This window comes from Falco punctatus (assembly GCF_963210335.1).
Source record: "Falco punctatus genome assembly, chromosome: 11".
NCBI lineage: Eukaryota > Metazoa > Chordata > Aves > Falconiformes > Falconidae > Falco > Falco punctatus.
Window position 1 is genome coordinate 3,878,502 of NC_137591.1, and position 26,209 is coordinate 3,904,710.

Here is a 26,209-nt window from a genome sequence, read left to right on the forward strand (position 1 = left end):
ATTTACACCCATGTTGGCAAGGACCACTTGGAGCAAGTGAGCCCATGAGCTCCTACTGGCTGACAGGTCTATAGGGCAGCTCGGTACTGTGCAAAAGCATCTGGGTACTGTGCAAAAGCAGCCAGGCACCGGGGACTTACCTTTCAAGCAAGAGAGAGAAAGAGAGAAACAGCATCTCACAGGCATTCCTAAGAGCTATGTAAAATGTCAAGCTTCTATTCCAACCCTTGCCCTCTCCAGTTTCACGCACCTTAAAACAGCTGCTTTAAAATACTCTGACTTCAAAGCACAGTAAATTAAGCTCCACATAAAGTCCATTCAGCTTTTTGTTTAATTTGATAAAAGCTCATCAGACCATTCAAGTTACCTTCTGGTCAATACTGCCTCAAGAAATCTGCAATTCAGATACCTGCGGTTCTTCCAATATTTCTGTAAAACATTACTGACAGAATCTGTTGGCCTGAGTGTGTCAGGTCTTCAGGAAACACTGTTTCAGGGCCATTCAGTACCTTTTATACTACTGTGATCTCTTCTTTTTCTCTAGAAGTCCTCACCTTGTGTGATTTTTCTTTTCCTCTTACTCTACCACCCTGGGATCACCATCATTTTTATACAGCATTTCTCCTCTGTTTTAACCTGATGACATACCATGCCCTCTTTCCTTTTAACTTCTTTCTGAGAAAAAGGATTGGTCTCAATAACAATGGTTCAGCTCTTGACTTGCTGGCTAGGAGGTTTAGCTTCAGGCTAGGCAAAGTTACTGTTAAAGCTGGACACTTTCACATCTATTGACAAAGAACAATATATGCATTTACTGTAGTCCCTTGCATCACAGATGATCCCAAAGCACTCTACAAACAGTGTACTGGGTCCCTCATTCACCATCAAAACATACTTGCCGCTAACTGTGCCAGCAACACTACATAAAAGTTAGTCAGGAGGTGAAAAAGAGCGCAACTTCTCCAAGTGAAATTACAAGGAAATTAAGGGAGGCAGAGTATATTACTTTGTGGAGAAGTTGGCCAGAGGACTGAACAGCACACCTATTTAATGGCCAAAAGGGGGGCAGGGTCCCTGTTCAAGATTGAATCACCAGCAATGCAATGCTGCTCCTCAGGTCTCTGCTGAGCACAATGTGTTATCAGCTGAAGAAAGCACACGGCACGCAGAGCCTACTGGCATGGCTGCTACTGCCTCTCCTGCAGGCTTTTCATTCAAGCATTACCAAGAAAAAGCAATGCCTAGCCTAGGAGCTTTGACAAGATCCCAACATATTAGTGACAATAGAAAAATACACAGATTTAATTTTAAAAGCTCTTCAATATTTCTTATTTAAATAAGCCATCACAGCGGGAGAAAAAAAAAAAAATCAGTGAACTGATCATTTCAAGAAAACACAAGATCAGCCTCTCCACCCACCTCCCCTCTCGCCAAGTATTGACCTTGCTAGCAGAGAAGCACTCTCAAAGAGTCTAGATTCTCTACCACATAATTACAAATTAGGATATTTAGCAAAGGGGGAAAAAGATTTTTTTTATACATAGTGATCACGGGAAGCTCAACAGTATCCTATATAAATACGTCCAGTTATAGCAAAGAGGGTAAGTCTACTCTATTTCTCTAAGGGTATCCCACAGTTTTAATAACATGCGTACAGGCCTTTCAAGAGCACCTTATTAAAAAAAGAAGGCGGCTCTGTTTTAAACATTTAAATCCCTAAAGACAGACAAAAGAAAACACAGGACAAAGTATAAATACTATTGATTATGCATAATTGATATAATTAATTTGTAATTAGTTCATTAAAATATATAGGCATTGGAATTATGCTTGTACATTTCTGGGAATATCCTGCAAGTCACTTGGGATATGCTTATCATTTATTTGATAGATGAAACATTATTAGAAAGACAGCCCATTAAAAATTAATATACTAGAGTAATAATTTCTTGATCTCAGCACTCAAGTTTTCTACGTACTTAGATTCCTGTTCTACCTCATAAAGGATTTTTATTAATACTGTTTTTTAGAGCGTGACTTGGGAAGCACAGCATTTTAGATAACTGAGGCACAATACCTTTTATGCCAAATACATAGTCAGTTTTGAGAAAACAAAATGACAAATACTATGTTATACACCATAAGAGTATTCAGCACCACATCTAATTCTATAATCAAAATTAAGATGGAAAGGTAAAAAGCCCCACGCTTCAAAACAAATAACAAACATGAATGGAAAGCAGTAGGAAGAAACTTCCACAGCACCATAAGCAGCCTGGTCTCTAATTGCTTAGCATTCTTCCACTTCTGCAGCACATCTGGCATTGCTCACTGTCATAAATGAACACATCTGTATTAGCAGGATTTCAGGGGTTCTTGAATACTGCAGATAACAGTCACCAGTCTCTCACAAGAAGCAACTGGAATGGGCTGGCGTACACTGGTACTGCAGTAGCATTTCAAAGATGTTATACCCCCCTGACGTGGGGGAAAGTAACATGGAATAATAATGCATCACTTTTTTTTTTCCTGTAACGTTGCTTCACTATTCCTACCGATCTTTCCAAAGTCCTACCAATATTTCTCAAGTCTCATTTCAACCAAAACTTAGAAAAGCAATGTGATCTTAAAACCCCAGTTTCCTTAAAACCAAACCTTCCTTAAACTTCTGTAACTGATAGAGACAGTCTTTCTGTGCGCAATTACAAGCACCATGAATAGGCATTCTGCTCAGAATCACCTCTTAAAAAGTATTTTCCTCCCCACCCTACCTCCACCAACACTAATGGGAGCCTAGAAAGGTTGGTCTCTCACTGACACACCTAATCCATGAAGCTAGACCATGTGAATATCCATCTTCATTTAAAAAAAAAATCTACAAAAAATTAAAATCATATAATTACTCAAAAAGAGCAAAATCACCAGTGGATACATAGTGCAAGTAGTGTCATTTGCCATTATAAAGCTTGAATCTTCTCTTGCAAAACAAAAAGTATATGCCTAAAAAAACCAACCAACTTTCACTTCTTATAGGAGGTTAAAATTGCAAAAATAAATTTGGAAAACAGTTAGGTCTCCAGGTCCTTTAAGCCACAATTAAGCACTTCACTGTAATTTTGTGCTTCTCAGTAAATCTGCTTTAAGAATTCCAAACAGTCTCCCAGGAACCCCATCCTTCTTTTCCCCCGCCTCCAATCTAGCATGGACAATTATTTATTTTCTTTGCCCTGCACTCAAGAATGTGATGGATGTATTTACATAAACACACACACAGTCACAGATATCTCTCTATAAAAATTAATCTGCAGATGATGAAAAGTGTAAAAGATCTAAGAGGCAAATCCCAAACAAAAGAGCATACTTTATACATAAATATCTTGAAATTATAAAGATCTGAGATTAAGTGGTTTACCACTCATTTAGAATTGATTAGAATGTATTTAAATTTAGCTGAAAGTACCACAACATTGCTCATGTATTTGCATCTGCGAATAAGTAAATAAAAAGCCTGTTATTAAAGCCTTCATTAATTCTGATTATATGAGAACTTAAAAGCAAATCTGTGTATTACTGCTCTGTAAAGACTCCTAGCAACTCTACAGTAAAGCTGGCACTGCAACACAACATGTGTCAGCGAAAATGACTAACAGGATCTATTTTCAGTAATCTTAAATCACACTGGTAAAATATAGAATTAATGGTTTTGCATAACACTTCAAATATTTTTTATTCTAATTCATTCTCTATTCATGCCTTACTGTATCAAAAAGTGAATTTTATATCACTTGACATTTATGCACAACAGTTAAACACATTTTATGAAACTACAATGTTTAGGCAGTATTCATATGTGATGTGTATATTATTATGAAGAGTGATCCAGCAATTTTATTTCCTTATAAATATGATGGCTAGAGATTTATAAGTATATCATGTTGACTAGAATGAAGAACATTTCATTCTGACTACAGATTTTGAGAGTTTCTATATATTTAATTGAAGACAGTATTTTTGAAAGAAGGATTCGTTGATTTTCCCCCATATTAAAGATTTCTCTGTATATTTCTAAGGAGCTTAACAATTAAGTATATAGTCTACCCTAAAATGGTCATTCTTGGAGAAACCCAAGTTTTTAAGCTATGAATGATTTCTGAAAGTCAACATGCCCGCTGCCCCTCACCCTGAAAACTCTACCTGTATCTCTGGCATACTGGTTTAATAGTTTAAGCAGAGAAGCATAACTGAAAAATTACTAATTAGGTTCTCCAATCTCTATTCTTTTACTAATAAATTAAATACACGTATTAAAGCAAATCTGTGTTTACAGAAACTTGAATTTGCAACATCGATTCACCTGTCAGCCCTGATGTTTCCTTTTGACTGTGAAGGACAGTCCTAATAAAGCTACTTCTGAAAACCACCTTTCATGGCTTGATTCAAAGCCTGGGTGAATCTTTCTATGACCTGAGTGGGACTACAGATCACAGACTAACACAGGTCTATACCCATTTAGAAATGGAAGGTGATTTGGCACAGGGAGGAGAGAAAAAGCAAAAGACTCATTAAATTTGGTACATAGGAAATGATGTTGCAATACCTAAGGAAGTTTGCTTGCCACTCTTATAGTTGAAAAGTCATTCCAAGTTAAAACAAAAAACAAACTTTCCCCAACATTTAGCCATTAAACTCAGAGTTATGAAGTGGATTTTGATGAAAGATTTTGCACTTTATCAGGTCCGATAATCAGACTGGTTTAGAACAAGCTCTACAATATACTTTATAGAGTTGGCCTCAAAATAAATTACTTTTTCCTTCACAGTTTCTAGGCCCAAGTGCCAAGTCGATTATCCAGTAACCAACATCACAAAACATTTTAAGACACCATACAAGACAAAGGATCAAAGGGATTTTTTGTATTTGGGTATACAGAAAAATATACCTGATAGTCTAAAATGCTGAATCCTAAACCACATTTGTCTTTCTCCAGTTCAATAATCTTCACATCAGGAGACCATAATGCTAATTCCCCTTCTTCCTCATCAGGATTAATGTCTTCCTCAGGTTTCACCTGAAAAATAAAAGCTTTAGTTCAAATACTATTCTTTCAGTTCTTTACGAACACTATTCATTCAGTACTTTGATAATTAATAACTCATACATGCCCTAAAATATGACCTTTTATGGAATTACAACTTCATTGAACATTATGCATCCAGCTTTCTCCAGCTTGCTGCCTTAGATACTCCCCTGGGACTATGCCTACATGTTCTGAGCATCAGCACTCAACCTGGCATACAAATACCCATGTATTAGTCAAATTAGTTGTTATAATATTACTAACCTGTTACAGGTTGATGAACTTCTGCTGTCCCATTAGACGCACAAAGGAAAAATAAATATCTTAGCATAAAAGATTTAACCACAGACAGCTAATAGAAAGACCAGAGGATCAGGCACATCAGATACTTGTGGCATTAAATACACAGGCAAAAAAATCTTACATTGTAACTATACAAATAGTATCTAGTTTGAAAAAGCAATTTGAAATTCACAATTTTTGTGTAAGGTATAGAAGAAAGAGGTATAGTTACCCAATGTTGTTTGGTAGGGACAGCTTCATAGATACATCTTCCAAAAAGGCACCTTTTGTTGTCTAACTTAAAATGCGTGTTTTAACATTACTGCTATTTTATCAATAGAATCTTTAAAAAAATCAATGTATGATGTCCCAAGAAAAACATTACAATCTTGTACCTTTAACTTCATACTGATTTAGCTTTATTCCTTTGGATGAATATGTCTATTACACAGAGCACTGCCACGAGGCAAATTTTTCTTTCACACACGCTTTCTTCATACTTTCAACAAAAGAAAGCAAAAATGTTGTGAGATCGTTCTAAGATGATGACAACTTCTGTTCACTCAATATCACCTTATGACAAAAATGTGCAACTGACAGGATGCACTTGGCAAATGTTCAGTAAAATGCAGTATCAAAAAACACAGTGGGACAATTTCTGTTGCAACAGAAAGGGCCTTTCACAAAAAAGGTGCAATGCTATACACCTTATTCTTCCATGAAACATCCATATTGCTTGTTTAACTCACCACCTTAGAGGAAAGTATATCAGAAAATACCAGAAGAGTTGAGAAGTCTTTTTACAAATAGGAACAACTATTACAAGTGTCAAGCTTTAGTTTGAGACTTTAAAGCTTCTGCAATGGAAAGAAACATTAAGTTTCTTTTTTTTCCCCAGTTCTATAAAATCCTACCCAGAACATGGAAGTAATCAGCTAATGGTGGCAAGGATGTGATTTAGTATAATTCAGAACTCTCACTCACCTATTAAGTGTAAGAATGATGAATGGGATGTACATAGTCAGCATGCTAGCTCAGTGATTTACCTACCTTGTATTTATAATACAATGAAGTTTCTCTTGACCAACCTGTATAAACTGTAGTAAAAGTACCAGTGTTGCAAACACGAACTATCTTTTACTGAGACACCAGCTGTCCCTTACGAGCCCAAAGAGAATGGCAAAGGCAGCTTTATATGATGATTTAATACAAAACTGCCTCATATAACTACATATTTTAGGAAATGTTATTTAAGACTGAAAAGTGGTCTGGATCAAACAGCAAAATGAGAACAGAAACAGTCTTTAGAAAGCCAAATCACTTTCTCAGAAATAAATGCACTTTTGCAAAAACTTAATTCCCTTTTATGCAACTCAATGACATGAGAAGTCTACCTTTTGTCCTGGAAGGGAAACTCCCACGGTGGGTTCATCCACAAGAGACTCACTGCCATCATCAAAAAGTCGCCGACAGCAAACCAGTGTAAATGGGGGTGGCACTTCTTTTAGAAAAGTGATTGCCTCACGGCGTGATTTTCCATATAGCTGAACTCCATTTACCTACACAGAAGGGGAAACACACATCCACACTAAGATAATTAAAAAGATACCAACCAGATCATTCAATTAATTTTTTTATGTACCTGTCTTTCCTCAGCTGAATGTGAAATTCTAATTTTACCTAGGGATTCTGATAAAGCTTGCATAGTTTCATTAACATATGCTTCTGAAGTATACATGCATTACTGTAAGACTTATACTTCGTCAACAAGATCTTGTGACTACTGACTGATACACCATGCCTCTGCTCTCTTCAGCTTCCTCTAACTTGTTTTCAGCTCACTACTTTTCCTAGCCCTAAATCTTTCCTAGCATTATTTCATTCTCATCTGTTTCTTTGTTGGGGATTCTTTTTTAGCATTAGGTTTATGTGTTTGAATCTATAAAAAAATTAATTTTCCAAAACATTTTAAGAAAATCTCTAATCTAAAACTTGAAGTCAGAACTAGCACAACTTTGTCAGTTGTTTAAAATATACTAAAATAGTTGAAACTAAAACAGAACCTACAGAAAAAAATGCAAGAATGTTTATATAGTAAAAACCCAACCAATTACAGTAAGCAATTAATCAGAAAAACCTGTCAAGGGTCAAAGTTTACCATCCCACAAGCTTTAGATCCTGAGTGACAACAGAAGACCTTAAGGCCACTGTTAATGGATGTTTTAAACCACAGACTTAAGAAAAAAAGAGAAGACAGATAGATAGATAATAATGCTGCTTTAAAAATGGGATACTGCATTTGCTCTTCATCAGGAAAATAAAACTACAGGGATTCTTCCTCTTTTACATATTTCATAACCTGTAATATCATGAGGGTATATCTATTTGCACCATAGGGTTATCCTTAAATATGAGGAAAGCAGAACGTCAGTAGGTGTCATAGATGTGAACATCATCTATGTTGATGAGCAGTGCAGCCCCAGAAGAGCAGAGTTTCAATCCAGCCAGTGCTACAGACTCAATCCCAACACCTGTGTTTCAAGGATTTCTTTCAGGCTACCTCAAGTTTGCACTCAAGACCAAACGTCATGTTTTAGGAATCCAGTACACAACATCCAAGTCCACTCCACAACATGAACCAAAGCACAGAAAATGGGGACAGTTGAAGATTCTCTTCAGTACCTCACTCCATACCCAAACTGCAATGCTAACATAGATGAACTGACATTTGATCCTAGAAAATATAGGATGTAAATACAGAACATACATGTAAACACCTCTGTACATGCATACTTGAGGCAGAGCCTAACCATATACTTCCCAGATTTCCTTGTTCTTTAGAGGGATACAATCTCGCGCAAGACTACGCAGCAGTCACACTTTAGCCATGATTTTTTTCCTGACCATGTCTATTTTTTTCCACTTCTTCCTTTGTGCTTTTTACAGTGTAAATATAGCTTATATTGCTGGGAAACACAGAGTTCCTCTCACACTATAACCCAGCCAAGGAGGAAAATTTAGAGTGGTGTAACTGGCCTCCAACATGGTAAGATGAACTGCTATGGGTTTTTTTCTGTGAGAATTACAGCAACTGCTGAGCTATCAGGCTAATCCATTAGTTAATTATTTAAGCAGATGTATCTATGCGTAAGGATTTTTTAATGCATTGAGAGTGGCAGTGTGGTGGAAAGTTATCAGCACTTCTCAGCATACTGTGATTGATGGAGAAGAGTTACCATGCACTCCCAAGCAGACTTGGGGACTCCCATTTCTTCCTTTGCAGTTGCCAGGAATCAGCCACTAAACATGCAAGGTGCCCTACACCCCATTCATTCACCACACCACTCTAGTTGTGCCATCATAGGAGCGAGTGAAATTTTACAACAAAACTAGAAGGACAGAAGGAAGCAATTTTCTCCTAAAAAAGAACACAATGAAATTAGCTAAAACAGCGCGTGTGTGTGTGTGTGTGTGTGTAAAAAATACCATACTTTCTATCATAATTCCAACACGTCATTAAAAATAATCAGCATTCAACCTCACTATATATTAAAGTGAATTCCTTGCTGATCACATTTTAATCCCAACTGTATCAGGCCCAGGTAGAGCTGCTTGTTTGGGGAATGGGGCTGTCACTTTTTCCATTGCAAGCCCCTACTTAAGCGGATTTATAACTTGGCTGCAAAAACATACTCTGGGCTAAACCTGGCATATAGAGCTTTAGCCCTGGAGCACATTTTTTTTGGTTGGGTTTTTTTTCCAGCTACAGAGTAGAAAAAAAATTATGCTCACCAGGTCTGGACATATCTGTGAACTTAATTGTAAGTACACAGTAATAAGTAAGACTGTTAAATATATACAATTAAAGTTTCCTAAGTTACTCTACAGTACTGTATTATTGTTTTTTGCATACTATTTTTTATTTAGTGGCCAAGGAATTTAAACAACACTTTCAACATTCCATTAATCCTTTCCTTTAGGAATCAAAATTTCCTCCATTATGTAGTAACTGAAGAAAATGTTTTAGGTCTTAGCGGTATCATGTGAATTTTTGATGTTAAAGGGTGAACAACAAGTAAAAAGCAAGAGAGCTGTACACCTAACAAATTAATCTTTCAGAAGGCCTAATTCTGTTCCCATTGATGTAATCTAATTGTTCTTTGCACCCACTAAAACTAAGGTTCAAATTCAAAATATTCCACAAAGCTAGTATTCAATAGGAAATTAAAGTCTTTTCACTTGCAGGCTGAGATACTGGTAGATATACATACAATACACATACAAAATAAAAAAAAAAACACCTTTATACATATTTAAACAAATGATGTACTAGCTTATACACACAAATGTCTTTCAACACTTAACAACCCAGTTATAATGCGTAACAGGAACCACTATTCCTGAGACTGTTGTAAATTTTTTAGGAGTGACAAATATTAAGAAAGATTATCCACCACAAAAGCCAATGCCAAATTGCTCAAAAGACTGAGCCAAAGGACTACAGCTACAAATGCATTCAACACAAATATTATCTCTGCCCTTAGAACTCTTGATACTCATGTTAAAATATTTCAGAAAAAAAATACCATGATGTCACTATGAGGTCACAAGCATTTGACATTTTCTTCACACAGGAGGAATGAAACTGTGAAGAAAATGAATGTGACTTCCAAAGCACTACGCAAACTGCTTCCACAACCAACTCTTGAATACTACTATTGCAGACACAGCAGCCGAACTAGAATTTAATACAAGCATTTTTAAGAAGGCTAAGCAAACAGGAAATAACATCACGTCTATTATGGGGGGAGGTTGTTTTGGCTTTTACCTCCAGGAGTTCATCCTCCAGTTGCAGAATACCAAGTGTTGCAGCTGGACCATCTGAAGCAACTGATGATATATAATGATGTCCATCAAATGTGTCAAGCTCAACTCCTAGTCTCAAAGTGTGGATGGGTAATAGCTGCCAAAAGACAAGTATGGCTGAGAATGTATGTATCTTAATCTACCACAATATAAACACATTTAGGATTCAGTAGCTCACTGAATTAAACTAAACACACCGTATGTTGATAAAGTCTTCATACTGACATCATCTGCATTACAGCACAAGGGTCCATAACTTCTCTATACAAACAGTTGGCACAAACAACCAATCTGCCCCTTGGGGGGAAAAAGCAATTTGAACTGTATTCTTAAATAAGATTACCATATTGGAAAAAAATGCAGAGAAAAGTGCCATGTAAAGTCTGTCCTGCCCAAATGGATCTCCTTGTCCCTGAGCCACGATCACTGTGGCAAACTCCTCTGCAGGATGATGACATTGTTGAGTACTTTCAACCTCTGCCCCATTCTGTAGTGGCTTTCAACAACATGGATGTGTGTTTTAAAACATTAATTTGCCCATGCTACCAGAAGATAAGTAGAATATTGGCAGCCTTTTCTTTGAAAAGTGAAATAGAGTCACAAAGACACAAAAATTCTGTAACACATCAATCTGGAATTGTATCATGCCCTCCTAGGATTACTCTGCCAACAATATACCCTGAAGGAAATCATCATGTAAGTCATACCTTTGAGTACTTCTGGAGCTCTGAATCATCTGTAATGGGCATATCCACATTCACAACCTAAAAATTGTACATGATAATATTTTTCAATAGCATGACAATAAAGACTTTACTAGAATGATGAATTCTGACAAAAAACTGATGAGCAAAATAAACTGTACTTAAACAAAGTCACAGTGATGCAAAACAATTTAAAACAAATGTTCGAGAAGTCTTTCAGACACAGAACATTTACAGCTAGGAGTATGGTGATTATGCACTATTAGCAGGCTCCAATATTATCCTGTTCCTGAAGCCTGAGTGCCAATTTTAGTCGAGTTCAGTAATCCTGTATAAGCACAAAATGCCATCATGTTTGACACAAATATCCAAACTGACTTGCCAATCAGAATTTGAAAAGTACGATAGCTTAAGTTATTACTTCAGGCTATAGTACATCCATCTAACATCTAGACTAAACCACCGTCTTCTGCAGCATGTTTCTAACATTGCTTGAAATACATGAGTTTAATTACCAAATCTGATTGCAAAGTGGATCATATAAAGCAGTGACAAGAAATCCCTTCAGTATATCTTTTTATATATATATATATATATTAATAAAATAACTATGCTCACCACCAGTTTTCTTGTACTGTTCTTCCTTAACATAATATATTTATCTTTAACCTTAGAAGGTTATTTACTCCAATTTTAAATGTAGTAAGATGACATCCGTGGTGTACTATGGCCCAGGGTTGGAGTTTAGGGCACTGAAGTTTAGTATGTTTGGGAAGATTCCTGCACTTGGTAGATTTGGAAAATATACAGCCTTGCAAAAAATCAGGAAACTTCAGGCACCTCTGGAAAATTCTAGTTTAACAAAGTATCCATGAAACAGTTCTAAGCCTCAGCTTTTTCTTTTGGATTAATTTTAAACAGGGCGTTCAGCATCTTGTTTTCCAGTACCAAGGGTATTTTTCTTGACAGACAGAATCCATTTCACGTTCATTCAGTTGTAACTAAATGAATCTATGACTGATAACTAACTCCTCAGCTTGACTGCTCACACTTAGGTACCTGGCAACAAACACCACAGAGTCATACATCCCTGCACTGAATTCCAGAGTCTCTTTCTGTTTCAGCAAGATCTCAGCTCCTTCCATTGGTAGCACAAAGGATCAGCAACACAGAAGCCATGAGTGACACCAAACCCTCACTTCAAACAGCTATTTCCACTGAAGAGAAATACTTCTGAGAGAATACTCAAAGTTGTAGGCACCTTTGCAAGGTGACTTTCTGGGAGCTGAGTGTGGGAGTGAGGTTAGCATCAAACTGGGACTGCACTATCAGGCTGAAATTGAACTAAACGCTGTTATTGAATGCAGCCAAGCAAGACTAGAGATAGGTACAGACGACAAGAACTGGAAGAACTGAAAAATTACTTTTACAATGGGATGCCACAACAGTTTCCTCTATTATTTAAAAGAACCATTTGTTAACAATTTCACTCCTGACATTTTACTGGCAGCAGCTAAAGAAGAACTGGAAATGGACAGTTTCACGAACTAAGAGGGTTTTCCTCCTCTGTGAGAAGTGTGATAGTGCTAAGGGAAGTAATATTAGACTCTTGAAATGTAAGGATGGGAATACCAAGCAACTGAAGTGGGCAGCCAAACAGATTTATTGCATCATGTACATAATCTTACACGAACTTCAGATCTTAAAGGAGTGCTAATGGAAAGAAGAGAAGCAAGTTTCTCAAGGCAATTCTTAAAGCTACATTAAATCTTCCAGCGAGTGACTGGAACGATGGCTACTCCAAGTGGTAAAAGTAAGTGTCTCTAAATCAACTGGACAAGCATTGCAAACAAAAACAGGACATTTTCTTGGTGGTGGTGAGAATTTTTTAAGTCTTCGGAAAGAACACTGGCTGGAGTCTTTTATCTGTACTCAATGGCTAACAGCACTGAAAAGCAGTAGTGAATTACAATTTCAGTCAACTCCTTATAACAATTCATCAAAACAATCTTTTGCTTGGCAATTATTTAATATGAAGTGAAGAAATATCTAATAGACACTGGCACCACAAAGTTAGACTACTGTGAACTACTTCCTATTTTCCTAGCATGTTCGAAAATCATTCTTTCATTCTCCTAATAAAATTGTAAAATTCTTCATGAAACACAGGAGCTCTATCCTGAGCCTTTTTTTCCCAGTGCACAATAAAACAAATAGATCATAAATGAAATCATAAAAACACCACATATTTTAAGTGGCTGCTATGATGCAGATTTAAAAGGACAGTTGATTTTCTTAAATCACTGTTCCTGTCTAGTATCTGTGTAACAATAGTATCTATACAAACAATTAAAACAAACCAACAACTCCTCATTGTAACAGTCTTACATCTCAGCCTTGATGTTACAGGAAACAAAACTTGATGTTACTGATCTGTTCCAAACACTAAACTGTTCTATAAACAGCCTGTAATGCTAAGCTTACAGATCTGTAATTTAAAGAAATAACATACATGTTTATTGACATATAACATACCATAACTTCGTATTCGGGTCCCAGCAAGTTTTCCCACTTGGATTTCAGCTCACGTACTGGAGGGAGCGGGACTCTTCCTAAATATAAAAGTGAATATTAAATTTACAAGCATATTGTACATTCAGAAGTACGTTTACTTCTAAATACTTCAATAAAAATTCAGTGTAAGTAAAAGATTAGAGGGAATAATCCCAAAAAGGGAAGTGCATTAAGACGAGTCTATCAAACAGTGCAAATCAAGAACATCTTTCTTAGGAAAACAATGCAAAATGTCAGCTACGTCTAACATGATTTATTCAACTGAGAAGCAGAAGAGGTGATGCTTGCATTGATGAGATGTGAGTTCTGTACTGTATAGTACTGTAAATAAATCATTCTTTCAGGCTGCAAAACAAATTTCACATGACTCCATAATTTGTTGCTATAAAAATGCTTGCCACTCCAGGGAAGCATCATCTCCCACCAAAATGAACCCCCTTATGAAGTAAAACACCTGACAAGATATTGCTTTTATCAAGGGGCTGTGTCAGCACAATACAGTCACAAATTTTATTTATATATTTGGCAGGTATAAAGACGTGTCTAGTTTAATTAGGCCAGTAAGTAACATGAGCTTTAATATAAGCTCCAGTTCTAAACCAGTCTTCCGTGGGAACTTGGCTATCTTGACATTTATATCTTTTCAGCTTTCTAACTTATGCAACCAAGGCAGTATTACATTCATGTAAGACAATTTGACAGAGCTAGACAGCATAAAATGACTGGCTGCCCTGCATTTGACCTCATCCAGAAGCTCAGTGCACATATAAAGTTCCAAGCCGAAGCAATGTTTAACTGGTAAGAATCAAGCTCTAAAGCAAATTCCATCTAGCAGCTACAGCAGCAGCAACTAGGGTCTGAATTACCGAAAACTGGGGGTTTTTTTCCCCTGAATGACTGCAATAGTTTGTCAGATGTCTAGACAAGGCACAGACCACTTAGTATTGCTGATGTGTTGTACTGAAATTTAGAATGTAAATCACAACCTCACTACAAGAAAGACACTGAGGTGCTGGAGCACGTCCAAAGAAGGGCAATGAAGCTGGTGAAGGGTCCTAGAGCAAAAGTGTTATGAGGAGTGGCTGAGGGAACTGGGGGTGTTTAGCCTGGAGAAAAGGAGGCTCAGGGGAGACCTTCTCACTCTCTACAGCTGCCTGAAAGGAGGCTGTAGCGAGGTGGGGTCAGTCTCTTCTCCCGGATAACAAGCAATAGGACAAGAGGCAATGGCCTCAAGTTGTGCCAGGGGAGGTTTAGAATGGATATTAGGAAAAATGTCTTCATCAAAAGGGTGGTCAAGCCCTGGAACAGGCTGCCCAGGGAAGGGGTGGAGTCCCCAACCCTGGAGGTACTTAAAAAACATGCAGATGTGGCACTTAGGGACATGGTTTAGTGGTGGACTTGGCAGTGCTGGGCTAATGGTTGGACCTGATGGTCTTAAAGGTTTTTTCCAACCTAAACGATTCTATTCAATTTTGGACACAAACTGATGAGTAAAATACCTCAAGGGGGGAATTCTGAAGATGCCAAGAGAAGTTCAGAGCCTACCTACTAGCAAAAGCCAACGCGAATGGGATGTCAAGCTGCCTCTGCTTTCAACACCTTTGTAGCATGCAAAGATAAAAGATGAACTTTGCAATACTTCCTCTTTACATCAATTCATAACTTTGAAGTTTTCTGCTCATTAAAAACAAAGATTTAAGTTAATTTACACCACAACATAACCTATCGCTGTACCTCTTCCACTAATGTTCTGTCAAGCCAGATAGGCAAATTCTGTCTGATCTGACACTGAGAAACCACACTCCTGAGAGCCTAACATTTCACTTGGAAATATCCAGAGCATCTTTAATCTATAGGCTCAAGGAGGTACAGATATTCAAGGACTCCAGCAATACAGCTAAGTATTTCCTGTCACCAAAAAGAAACCCCACCAAGAATAATAACCTAGGTTTGTAAATACAGTCCACAGTTCTCTCTGAAATACATTATCTACTTAAAATAAAAAGGGGTGGGTGGGGGTGGGAGGGAAGACAAACTGTCCCAAAATTCTGAGCTGTAAGTTAAGGGGTTTTTCCTCCATTGAAATTTAACAGAAGTTTCCAACGAGAAGTCGTCTTCAGGAGCCTTGTTATCAAGCACAGATGGATTGCTACATTCACTTCCCAACTATAGCAAAAACAGAACACCAGTGAGTTCTTCTACTCTTTCTACTTGCAGAAATACTTAGGGACAGAAATTCTTTAACCTCTTTTTGTGCTATTACAAAGTTATAGCATGAACACACAAGACCTAAGCACCTGCAATCCCCTGTGCAGCCAAATATAGATTTTAAGGTTCACAAGGAGTAATGAATCTTAGGGCCAAGCTCGAAGTTCAGTTCAGTAACGGTAAACTGTGTTCAGCTGGCTGAATACAGATCTTTTTGTCACTTCTAAAACACATTACCAAAATCTATGAGTTGTTCAGAGCAGGTGCTGATGCACGTCTCCACTTGAAGTTCCACTCCTTCTTTCTTTCAAACACACTTTGAAGTCTTTGCTTGTAACTTCCTCAGAACTGTGGAAATGTTGGCTGGAGGGATTTGGATTAAATATATCCAATTCCAATGGTATCACCCAATTCACTTAAAAAGCTCCTTTTTCCTCAAACAGCTTTTTCCACATGGCAGCTAATAGGAAGTTTCTTTCTAGTCTCTCATCCAGCTGGATTTCCCATGACCTGAGATATGTACCATGCCTTCTATAATGTGCAAGGCCTCAGAAATGAAAACACTTCTCAGAGACAGCTTTCACTAGCAACAACTTTCAACATATTTAGCCTGCCCTTCCATACAGTTTTTCATTTCTAATTAGAAAGCATCAAGAATAAATCACAGGTGTATTGTAAAAATCATCCTTCCTGGTCAAAATTACTGGCTTCTTCAAAACTGGGATCTTTTCTTCTTGCAAATTCCTCCTGGTTTCACAAACTTAACATACAAGGATGTGTACTGTGCTCTAGTGCACTTCATTAATGCACTACCTGTATTTGCCATACTGTTGGATATTTTTCCCCCGCCGTCTTTAAGCGCCTGACTAGCATCACCACATCTTTAGGTTTTGAGTAGTGCTACAAGGCAAAAGAAAGCAGTTCGGTCCAGACTGCAGTCTTGCAGATGCAGCTGTTAAGTTAATTGCCTCTAGTCTGCTAGCAGAAAGTTTCAGGCCTCGTGCACATTGCATCCTAAACCATGTTGCCTTTGTAACAGAACTGCTTAAGCACGGTTTTGCCTGGCCAGAATTACTATTTAATACCTCTCCAGGAAACACAATTTAATAAGAATTTCACACAACTAAGCTTAAAGGGAAGTAATACGTATTTTACAAAACGTACCTTTTACATTAAACTTCTAAAAGCATTTCCAGAGTTTAGTCAGAACCTTAAATTAGCAGTATTTACTTTAGCACCATTATAATGAAGTGTCCATCGCCATGTCCAAAATAAGCACCTATCTTTGGAATTTAAACTTGGCCATTAATTTCTATTCCAAGGTGAAATCCTATATATGTCATATTTCAGTATGAGTAAAATTTGCAACTAAATACTTCAACTTTGTAACAAGAGATACACACACACACACACACTTTATAGTTGCATAAAGCTTTTGCAGAACCTTGTAACTTGAAGAGGTTTTTCACCATGAAAACCTGCAGTTTAATCAAGCAATGATACTTGCTTACCATTGCATTAAATGTTTCTGATTCATTACTCAGTTTCAAAGCCATGCCCACTGCTTTAGCCTGCTGGCCTAAGGAGGACCAGCACTGCTAGACAGTATCAAGGGCAGTATCCAACTGCAAATGAATATCTACAGTGTTTAAATTTTTATATCCTAAGACACACTGCGCATACAAACACATTACTCTGTATTATCCAGGCTAATGGGAGCTTGAATACACAGGAGAATAGAAAAATCATATAATAAACTTGTTACATGATGCACTGGGGAATGGAGTGCAGAAGTACCACACTGGTCCTGCAAGGAATCAATATGGGTCCAACCGGCAGCTATAGATTCCAGGCAATGAAGTCCTTGCCAGACCCAGGTGTATCTGCACCATACTCTGCAGAACCACAAGGAAGGGGATTATGAGATTTGCACAATGCTAGAATCGAAGGGGAGCCACTTGTATACATACAACTTGATTACAAACTCCTTTTGAAAGCAAGAGCTTTTGAGTATTTATGGAGAGGCAGTGGATCCACATCAAAGCAGTTTGGGTCTGCTATGAAAAGGGCTCAAAAATATCAGCAGAACAGGGATCACTAAGGCATATCTACATAAGACACCTTGAGACTAAGAGTTTGTTAACTTCAAGCCAGGTAAAAGCAATTTTAGTTCCCAGCATAAACTGATCCTGGCATTGATATACCATCTTTGCACAGCTCTAGGTATTAGGTTAACAAATGCCTCAAAGTTCTCTTTGCATCAGGGCAGACATCTGCAGCCTGTGACACAAAATAACCCAATCACAAGTAGTCAGGAACTGACAGTGATATGGTTCACTTCAGTAAAAAAATAAATACTTTATGCACAGAAAGTTCCACAGTAAGAAAAGGCCTGGCTAAGTGACACAGGACAGCATGTGTTGCTCTTTTCTAGTCTCTGTCATTGTGAGCGTAAGTCCTCCTGGCTCTTCTGCCTCTAAATACATTCTGCTGCTAAGTCCTTAAGTTATTTGTCCATTGTAACTACAAATCAATATATGCTTTTCCATTCATACAGCTAAAACAATGCTTTGATAACCTCACATCTCAGCTACTTAACCACCTCTGTTTTGGCTTCCTATTTCTGGGAACATGCAAAAGTCACAACAAAGGATGTCTGGTTACGAGGCTTGGACAGAAAAGTAAAACAGAATGGAACATAGGAGCTGCTACATTTCTCTCGTTTCCAGGTTGTCTCTAATACTGACAGATCTTCCACAATCATAGCAAAATTGTTATTCATCGACAGCCGTAATTCAGATTCCTCTGTTACATCTACATATCTTAAGAAACTACCAGGCATAAGGATAATTTATGCTGACTCCAACACAAGCTGTAGAAATTCACCCAGAAGTTCCTGTAGAAGAGCCCAGAAATCTGTGGGGGAATTGAAGCACGCCTTCTGGAAAGACCTCCAACACAGATTCAGAAGTCAGCTACAAAACAAAGTAATCCATGCCTTTGTGATCTGCCCCTATGTCCAACTGCCTTTGCTGTTAAAAACACATGCCTAATTTGAACTCCTGTCCAGCTTCTAATTCCAGTTATCAGGTCTTTACACCTATTGTGCCTTTGCCAGACTAGAGATTCTCATCTGCCTGCATACGTGTGCAGTCAACAATTTCCAGTTCAGCTAGTAAGCTCGGGACAAGCAAGCCAGAAATAGCATATCTAGAGGCTGAACTCTCGTTTCCAACAGTAGCATGGGAGGAAGCAGTATGCAGCAGTATAAACACCACAAGGTAAACGAGCTGGGTCTGGAAACCAACAGGAAGCAAGGAGAGGTTCATTGTCAAGTGGGGAATCTCACAGGAGGTGGACATATAACTTGTGTTATGCCTCCTACTTCTCCAGAAAATGTCAATGACCAGGAGCACTATAAGCAGGACAAGCAAACAGGAGCCAGTTACATGGCAGGTGGCACACAGGTGAGACAAATGTTCATGGAAACGGCCTCTGTCTCATTTGTGTGGAAAATGGCCTACAAAAATGGAGACATTTCACAAGACACAGTCCCCTGTCCCTGCTACTGCAGCTACCTCTGGTCCTTCATCAAGCTCTACCCTGCCAAAATTCCTGAGGGAAGATGCTGCAGCTCAGGTCACAGGTTGTAGGAGACCAAGTCAAGCAGCTTGGAAGAGGACTACTGATGAAGTTACTGCAGTGTCAAAAGAGGAAACTGCAACAAATTGGCATCAGAGACGATGTACAGGAAACCAACAGAATACTTTGAAAAGACTGCAGATGCCTAAGATCTGCGAGGGCAAGAAGATAGATGTGACTGAGGCAACACTGGATTGGGAAGTAAATGTGAACTTTTAACAGTTCCACCTCCAGATGCTGCTCACCTAGCAATCTGGTTCAGGGCCCTGGCAGCAGAGGAGGATGGACAGATCTCTGTCAGGAGAAGACTGCAGGCAGCACACCTTAGGTCATCAGAGTAGGACCAGGGCTAGAAAGAGGAATCGGTGAGCTGGAGGCATTCAGCTCTATAGAGCTTATGAGATTAATTCCAGAGTACTGAAAGGACTGCACCTCCACTGTCTATAATCTACAAAAAAATGCCCAAATCAAAACATGGCAATCAAAGGGGGACTGCTAATGACTAGAAAAGGGCAACTTAATGCAAGGACAAATACCCAGAGAATTTATAGGGCAGTCAGTCTCACCTTTGGCCCTGGAGAGATCATGAGATGCTTCCTTTTGGAATCCATTTTGGAAGACATAAAGTAAGGTGGCAAATCTGGAACAGTTAATATAGATTTGCCAAATAACTGATCAATCTGATTGCCAAGATAGCTATGTGGATGAAGGGTGTAATACATCTCAACTTTACTGAAGCTTTTGACACCATTTACCTCAGCATTCTCATTTGGAAACTGAGGAAGCGTGGGTTTGATGACTGATAAATAGGCTGAAAACAAGACGGCTCGCTGGGATCAAAGACAGCATTAACCAATGGCTTGACAGCTAGTTATGAAAGAAGGTCAATAGCTGCAGGGTCTAACAGCGCCCTTCATCAGTGACATCTATGATGACACAGAACACTCTTGGCAAACCTCATTTTGGGGACAGAGTGGGGTGGAAGATTTGATAGATCTAACAGGTAGAGCTTTACTTTAGAGCGACCTGAATAAAAAGCATTACAGAGCAAAAGCTAAAGACAGAGTAAGCCACGACAGCCCATCAGTATTGAAAATGGATTAAAGACAATTCCAAAGACTCAGAAGAGACACTACAGATATCCTACCCACCGGTTTTATCTAGACTTTGTTTCTTTTCAGTTTGAGGATTATCCTTCTGTTCTTGGTTTTCCTCATTCTTAGTGTCCACACTAGTTTCAGTCCCTACAGCTCCAGGGGACACAAAGACTGGAACAGTTGGCTGCACTGTGAAAACACATGAAAAAAAATAAATTATATGCTGCAAAATATATCAAGTAGTAACACCATGTCATGAACCGATTTTTTTTTTTTTTTGGCTACACACGAGTTTGCACTCAAATTTCCTAAATCTCTCATTTATGTTTCTTTCCATTCCTCCCCAAGTATCTTTTTTTTTTTGTGTGCCCTTACAAAAATCTAGGATTATGTGGTATCTAGTCTTAATTGTTAAATTAGGTAGCTGAAAATGCAGTGAAAAATAAAATCAGTTGCTAAAAAAAAATTACCTCTATCTGTAGCTCTTTCTGAGGAAATAGTAGGTTTCCTCCTAAGTAAGGTAAGGCGTACAGTCTGTCCTGTGTTACGCAATGCCTCTACCACTTCTTGGTTGGTATAATCCTGTATATTAACTCCATCAACCTCAAACAAGAAAATCAGATAATATTAATTACATTACATTACATTCTTATGCTGTACCATACACTGTAAGCAACATCCACATTATTTTGTGCAGAAATTGTAGGGTTATTCACCCAAGACAGCAGTATTTGCAAAACAATCTCATTAAATCAGTTACATTTCACTAATTAGATAACATTTTCAAAATGCATTTTAAAAGGAAACACAACAGTAATTTCTTCTGTCTTCACAGGGCAACCACAAAACAGAATTTACTAATCTAAGTATGCACTGATTTTCCCCCTACAATTTTTTTGCTTACAAAAACCAGCTTGAGTAGTATTGTGAATGAAGCTTCCCAGCGAGAGCAGTCAACCTAGAACTCTGTTCAGTTCATTATCACTGTTAGTTCTTGCATGGATTTTTAACTTGCCCCACACAAGCCTATACACATAACTGTTCATATAATCCACAACCCAATTCTTACATTAAGTCAGATGTTTTAATTTACAACCAAAATACTCTGTTCACCTCACTGTTAGATCATGCGCCAATAAGGGCTTCAACTGCAAAGCTGCAGACAAAAGCACAAGGTTGTTATCAATTTTTGCTCTCACAAAGGAGAAACTGACTTTGGAAGGTCTGGCATAGTGCACATTTAAAAAGTAATTTAAAATCGTATCTCTATAAATATTGTATCTTAAAAAAAAAAAGACTGTAATTCATTCTTGCTTGCACTGTGAATTGGCTATTATTCAATTCACTGTTATGCAATGTTTTTTAATTTTTCTGCACATTAAAGCTTAGGGTTTTAAACCTAATTTGTGACTATTAACATTTTGATTGTATCCACACTACGCTACGCAGTCATTAAGGACCATTAAACAGTGTGCCACATCTTGCAAAATCTTAACCATCCTCAAACCATTCAATTCAAATAAAAGCTAATGCTGCTCATCTTTACTTCAGGCCAAAAGCCAACATTCTCCACTCTGAAATATTTTAATACAAATGCTTGCCTCTTTCATAGTTAACTACTATTTACTACTACTTTGAATACAAAATAATATTTTAACCACAGCAACCCAAAGCTCATTTCTGTTACAAATCTACCTAAACAAATACGAACCACCAAATTATTTCCTCTGCAAAGTACAGAACGTTTAATTAATTTTAGGAAGTCTTTACTACATTGCTCTTTTAACACTGAGATGTGTAATTAAGTATTAGTTCTACAAAAATATATAAGCAGACTATTTTACTTACAGCAACAATTTTGTCATGAACATGTATTTGGCCATTGTGGTCAGCAGCACTACCAGGTATTATATTTTTCACAAAAATCCCTGAAGGTTCTGTTGGCAGGGGGAGGGGAGGAAGAGAAACAAGTCACTACATTAATCCAATTTGTTTCTTTTCTTATTAAGTTTTTTTAATTACAGCCTTTTTCACACACTTCTGCCTGCAAAGTTATGATTCTGTAAACTGCCAGCACTTGCACATGACCACTCACAGAGCTTGACACAGAATGACTGAGGATCTCTGATGGAAAAAACAGCATGGACACACTCACCTGTACAGTGACCTCAAAAATTTTCCCTTAAAATGGCTCACAAAAGGCCACCTCCTCCATGGATTCATCCTTGTGCTTACCCAGGCTTTAAACCACAATCACTTAAATCCATGCTGCATTTGATTTCAATAGGACTACCCAAGCTAGAAGTAAAGTATGTGCTTAAGTACTTTGATCAGGACTTCAATCATCTTATAGCTAAAGAATTTAGTACTTTAAATCTTAATGGAAAAGGATTTTTCTTTTTTTTTTTTTTTAAAAAAAGAGAAACATAGAAATCAGAAAAGCTGTTCTTTGTAATATTTGACGTTTAATTATTAATTCTAACTTCTAATTAGCACACAAAATAAAAACAAAAAACAGTAAAAAAAAGTAAAAAAAAAACAGTCATCCGTTGAAACAGTAACCCTTCCCTTCCACAAACTCCTGTAAAATACAAGATGCTGACCTTTAATTCTACTGAATCTTGACACTTCATCCATCCTTTTCTCAATGTTAACCTTCCTCATACACCTGCCCAACACAGTTTGCCCATGCTCAGCAAAACTCCTCTACCAGTGCCTCAAACCCAGCATTTCCTATTGTCTGACATGTACTCCTCCTCAGCCTAGTTCCCGGTGCTCACTGCACTGGCCTGGGATTCCTGACCAGCAACAGTAGAGAATCTCTTGGGAAAGAGGAGGGCTGGAAAGCAACCCCAGCTACACCACGTTCCCAGAATACCTTCTTGAGTCCCATGAGGAAGGGGAAGGGATAAAAAGCACTACCCCTTTGTGTAAAATCAGATATTCAGTTGAGTCCATTTTAAAAATATTATCATTTGTGGTACAAATATTGGAAAGACAATTTAGCAGCTCTAATTTAAAAAGGATTTAGGAAAAAAACCACCATAAACTGATTCCATGTCCCAGTATCCCAGCATAGGTATTTTAATCTGTTCCCAGAGCTTAGACAGTGAAACAGCCATCTGCCAAAGACAGTACATCATCCTGTGAAGTTGGCATACACACCATGCACAGCTAAGATTCTCTGCACCTCTTGCCTGGCAGAGGGATGGACTAGTTAATCTGGCTGATCATTTCTACTCTTAACACCTACAATTCATTAAACAAACAAAAGTTGCACGCTGAGTTACTTTGTACATACTGAAGCTGCCATTGAAAAGTTAAGGCAAATTGCAAACATCTGATACTCTCTTTCTGAAATTCTTCTTGATTTGTGTTATCTGAATTATGCTATATACTGCTGGGGCAAAATAAGGAACAGTGTAGACAGGAACTTGACTGTTGGAGTCTGTACATGCAGGAACTTGTCTGTTACAGTTTAATGTCTTGCACAGTAAAAACATAAGCGTGTAAAATTCACAGTCCAGCAGTCAAGTGGGAATTATTTTTTTAAGTGTATTACAACTCCAAAAAATGTTGTGGCTGAATTTCACTTTGCAGCCAGTTCTCCATCTTCATAGATGTTGTAAGTTACACTGTTTCAAAGAAGTGCTAACCATTTTCCCCATAGTAAATAAAGGGTATTTGAGAAGCCTCCATTCTAGACTTTACTAAATCCTGTAGGACTCACCTACATCAGATGAGCCAGCATACCCAACAATTGTTATCCCCAGGCTTTGCCCATTCTTTTTTATAAGTTCAACATCATAGGTCTCAAAAAGTTTGGCATTATCCTATAAATAAAGCACAAGACAATAAAAAAACTCATTATTTCCCAGTACCATTACAATATTGCAGGTTAATTAAGATCAGAAGTAAGTAGTGATTTTGATTTTCCTGTTTTAGGAGGGATCAGATCTGCAAGAGATACACCCAATGTTTGCCAGAAATAAGGTGTGACCCAAAGTCAGTAGATATTTTTAGAATTCTTTCCTAATACTTTCTCCACATACCCATCTGAGGTATAGTATTTATTTTTTTTTTGGAAATTTTATGGAAAATTTTATGGAAAACAAAGGTTTTCATTAGACTGCTCAGGGGCCATTTCCCTTTGGACTCCACTGCCACTCGGTAACAAACTCCCCAGTCAATCCCACAAGACAACAGAAACCCTGAATACCCTCAGAATCTCTTCTCTCCCTTTCATATGTTAGTCCTGATAAAGTGTCATGAATCCACTTGCTTGAGCTCTTTCTACTAGACAGTTAAGAAGTAAAAAAACCTGGTACAGATACAAAGTGTGATCACTCACATATTTCTGTTGGAAAAAGTGATGCTTATCTCTCCTTGTTATTACCTACTAAAGTAGTAAGGGGCAGCAGGAAAGGGATCTCAAAACAGAAAAGAGGTTCAGTGCCCTCAAATGAAAGAAACCATGTGTATACATAGTAGGCACATCTCTACTACAGAAGCAGTTGCCTACTTAAATGCAAATACAGCAGTCTAGGTAGGTGTTTGATCTTATTGTGTTTTTATGCTAGATCCCAAACCACAAAACCATTCCAAACGTTAATCTTACACACATCAGCTTAACAAGTTTGATATGATCCTGTTCAGATTTGAACACCACCAAACTGCAAAGAGCACTGGAAGCCTCCAGACTGTCTAAGGCAATAGGAAGCAAAAGACTCATTAGCTCACATTCAATGAAAATTATTTTCAAGACCTAAGAGGGGAAGAAGAGTATTCATTTGTAAATGCTTTATTGTTGAACTGATGACTTCTCATAACAAATAATACTTGAAAAGAGAAGCACATAACATGACTTGTTCTCTGAACCCTCCACATACTACAATTACCAAAAAAACATAAAAGCCACTAGCTAAGATTACAGTATGATCTGATCTTACACTGGAGAAGTATACAGAAAAAGGTCGCCACAAAGCTGGCCTCAGTATGTCTGTGCAACTCTACTCTTGACAGGTAAAAACCAAAACTGCAAGACAGAGTTCAAACAGGACACACTAAAGACATTGGTGATACCAAAGGGAAAAAACAATCAAGCACATAGATCTGGGATTGCAAGGGATAAAATAAAATACATAAAGTTGTTTGTTTTCAGTAATCTGATACAGCCCAATGAGATCAAAAAGAAGAACATGATCAGAGTAAGGTCTGTTAAAGTGATGAAATCAAGAGGGATAGTGTCACTGCCAACAGCAAAAAATGGACCGGGAAATTGGAAAACATTTCTTAAAAGAGTGAACAAAAGGGACGTTTAATCAAATGCTTACCAAATATCAGCTTTGGAAGGACCTATGTTAAAAGCACGCCAGAGTTATGGCCGTACCTATTTCACTTTTCACTGAAAGAGAGATCGATGGACAGCTATCTCCTTATCACACACACCTCTCTCCGCTAGCCAACTCATTAAGCTCATTAATTGCTTTTCAACTCTTTTGCTCCATAAGATGCTGACAGAGATGAAGATAAGTTTTGATACTCTGTCACTTATCTTTAGAAGAGGGAATGAAAACAGTAAACAAGCCTATAGTAATGTCTGAAATGGAGCTATAATATAGCCTTGAAAGTCCTGATATTTTGACAGTCAAAAGCCCCTCACAGTCAGTGCTCTGGCACTACAGAAATTTTCTCTAAGTAGTGTTACTGGTAGAATGCAAAACATTACAAGTGCAGTCCAGAAAAATCAAAGTACAGTC

General features: G+C 37.8%; 1 protein-coding gene across 5 annotated transcripts in view; it reads right to left on the reverse strand.

The window, feature by feature from the left end:
- The window catches only part of PATJ (PATJ crumbs cell polarity complex component), a 158,947-nt gene that overhangs the window by 113,235 nt on the left and 19,503 nt on the right, over nucleotides 1-26,209 (reverse strand). For all 5 annotated transcript variants that reach the window (XM_080406334.1, XM_080406336.1, XM_080406332.1 and 2 more), the window contains 9 exons: nucleotides 24,181-24,283; nucleotides 22,299-22,387; nucleotides 20,921-21,053; nucleotides 20,505-20,639; nucleotides 13,465-13,541; nucleotides 10,933-10,989; nucleotides 10,188-10,322; nucleotides 6,754-6,918; nucleotides 4,940-5,068 (listed from right to left, as the gene is read on the reverse strand). In XM_080406334.1, coding sequence (XP_080262460.1) covers nucleotides 4,940-5,068; nucleotides 6,754-6,918; nucleotides 10,188-10,322; nucleotides 10,933-10,989; nucleotides 13,465-13,541; nucleotides 20,505-20,639; nucleotides 20,921-21,053; nucleotides 22,299-22,387; nucleotides 24,181-24,283 — 1,023 coding nt within the window. The remainder of the gene's footprint in view (nucleotides 1-4,939; nucleotides 5,069-6,753; nucleotides 6,919-10,187; nucleotides 10,323-10,932; nucleotides 10,990-13,464; nucleotides 13,542-20,504; nucleotides 20,640-20,920; nucleotides 21,054-22,298; nucleotides 22,388-24,180; nucleotides 24,284-26,209) is intronic.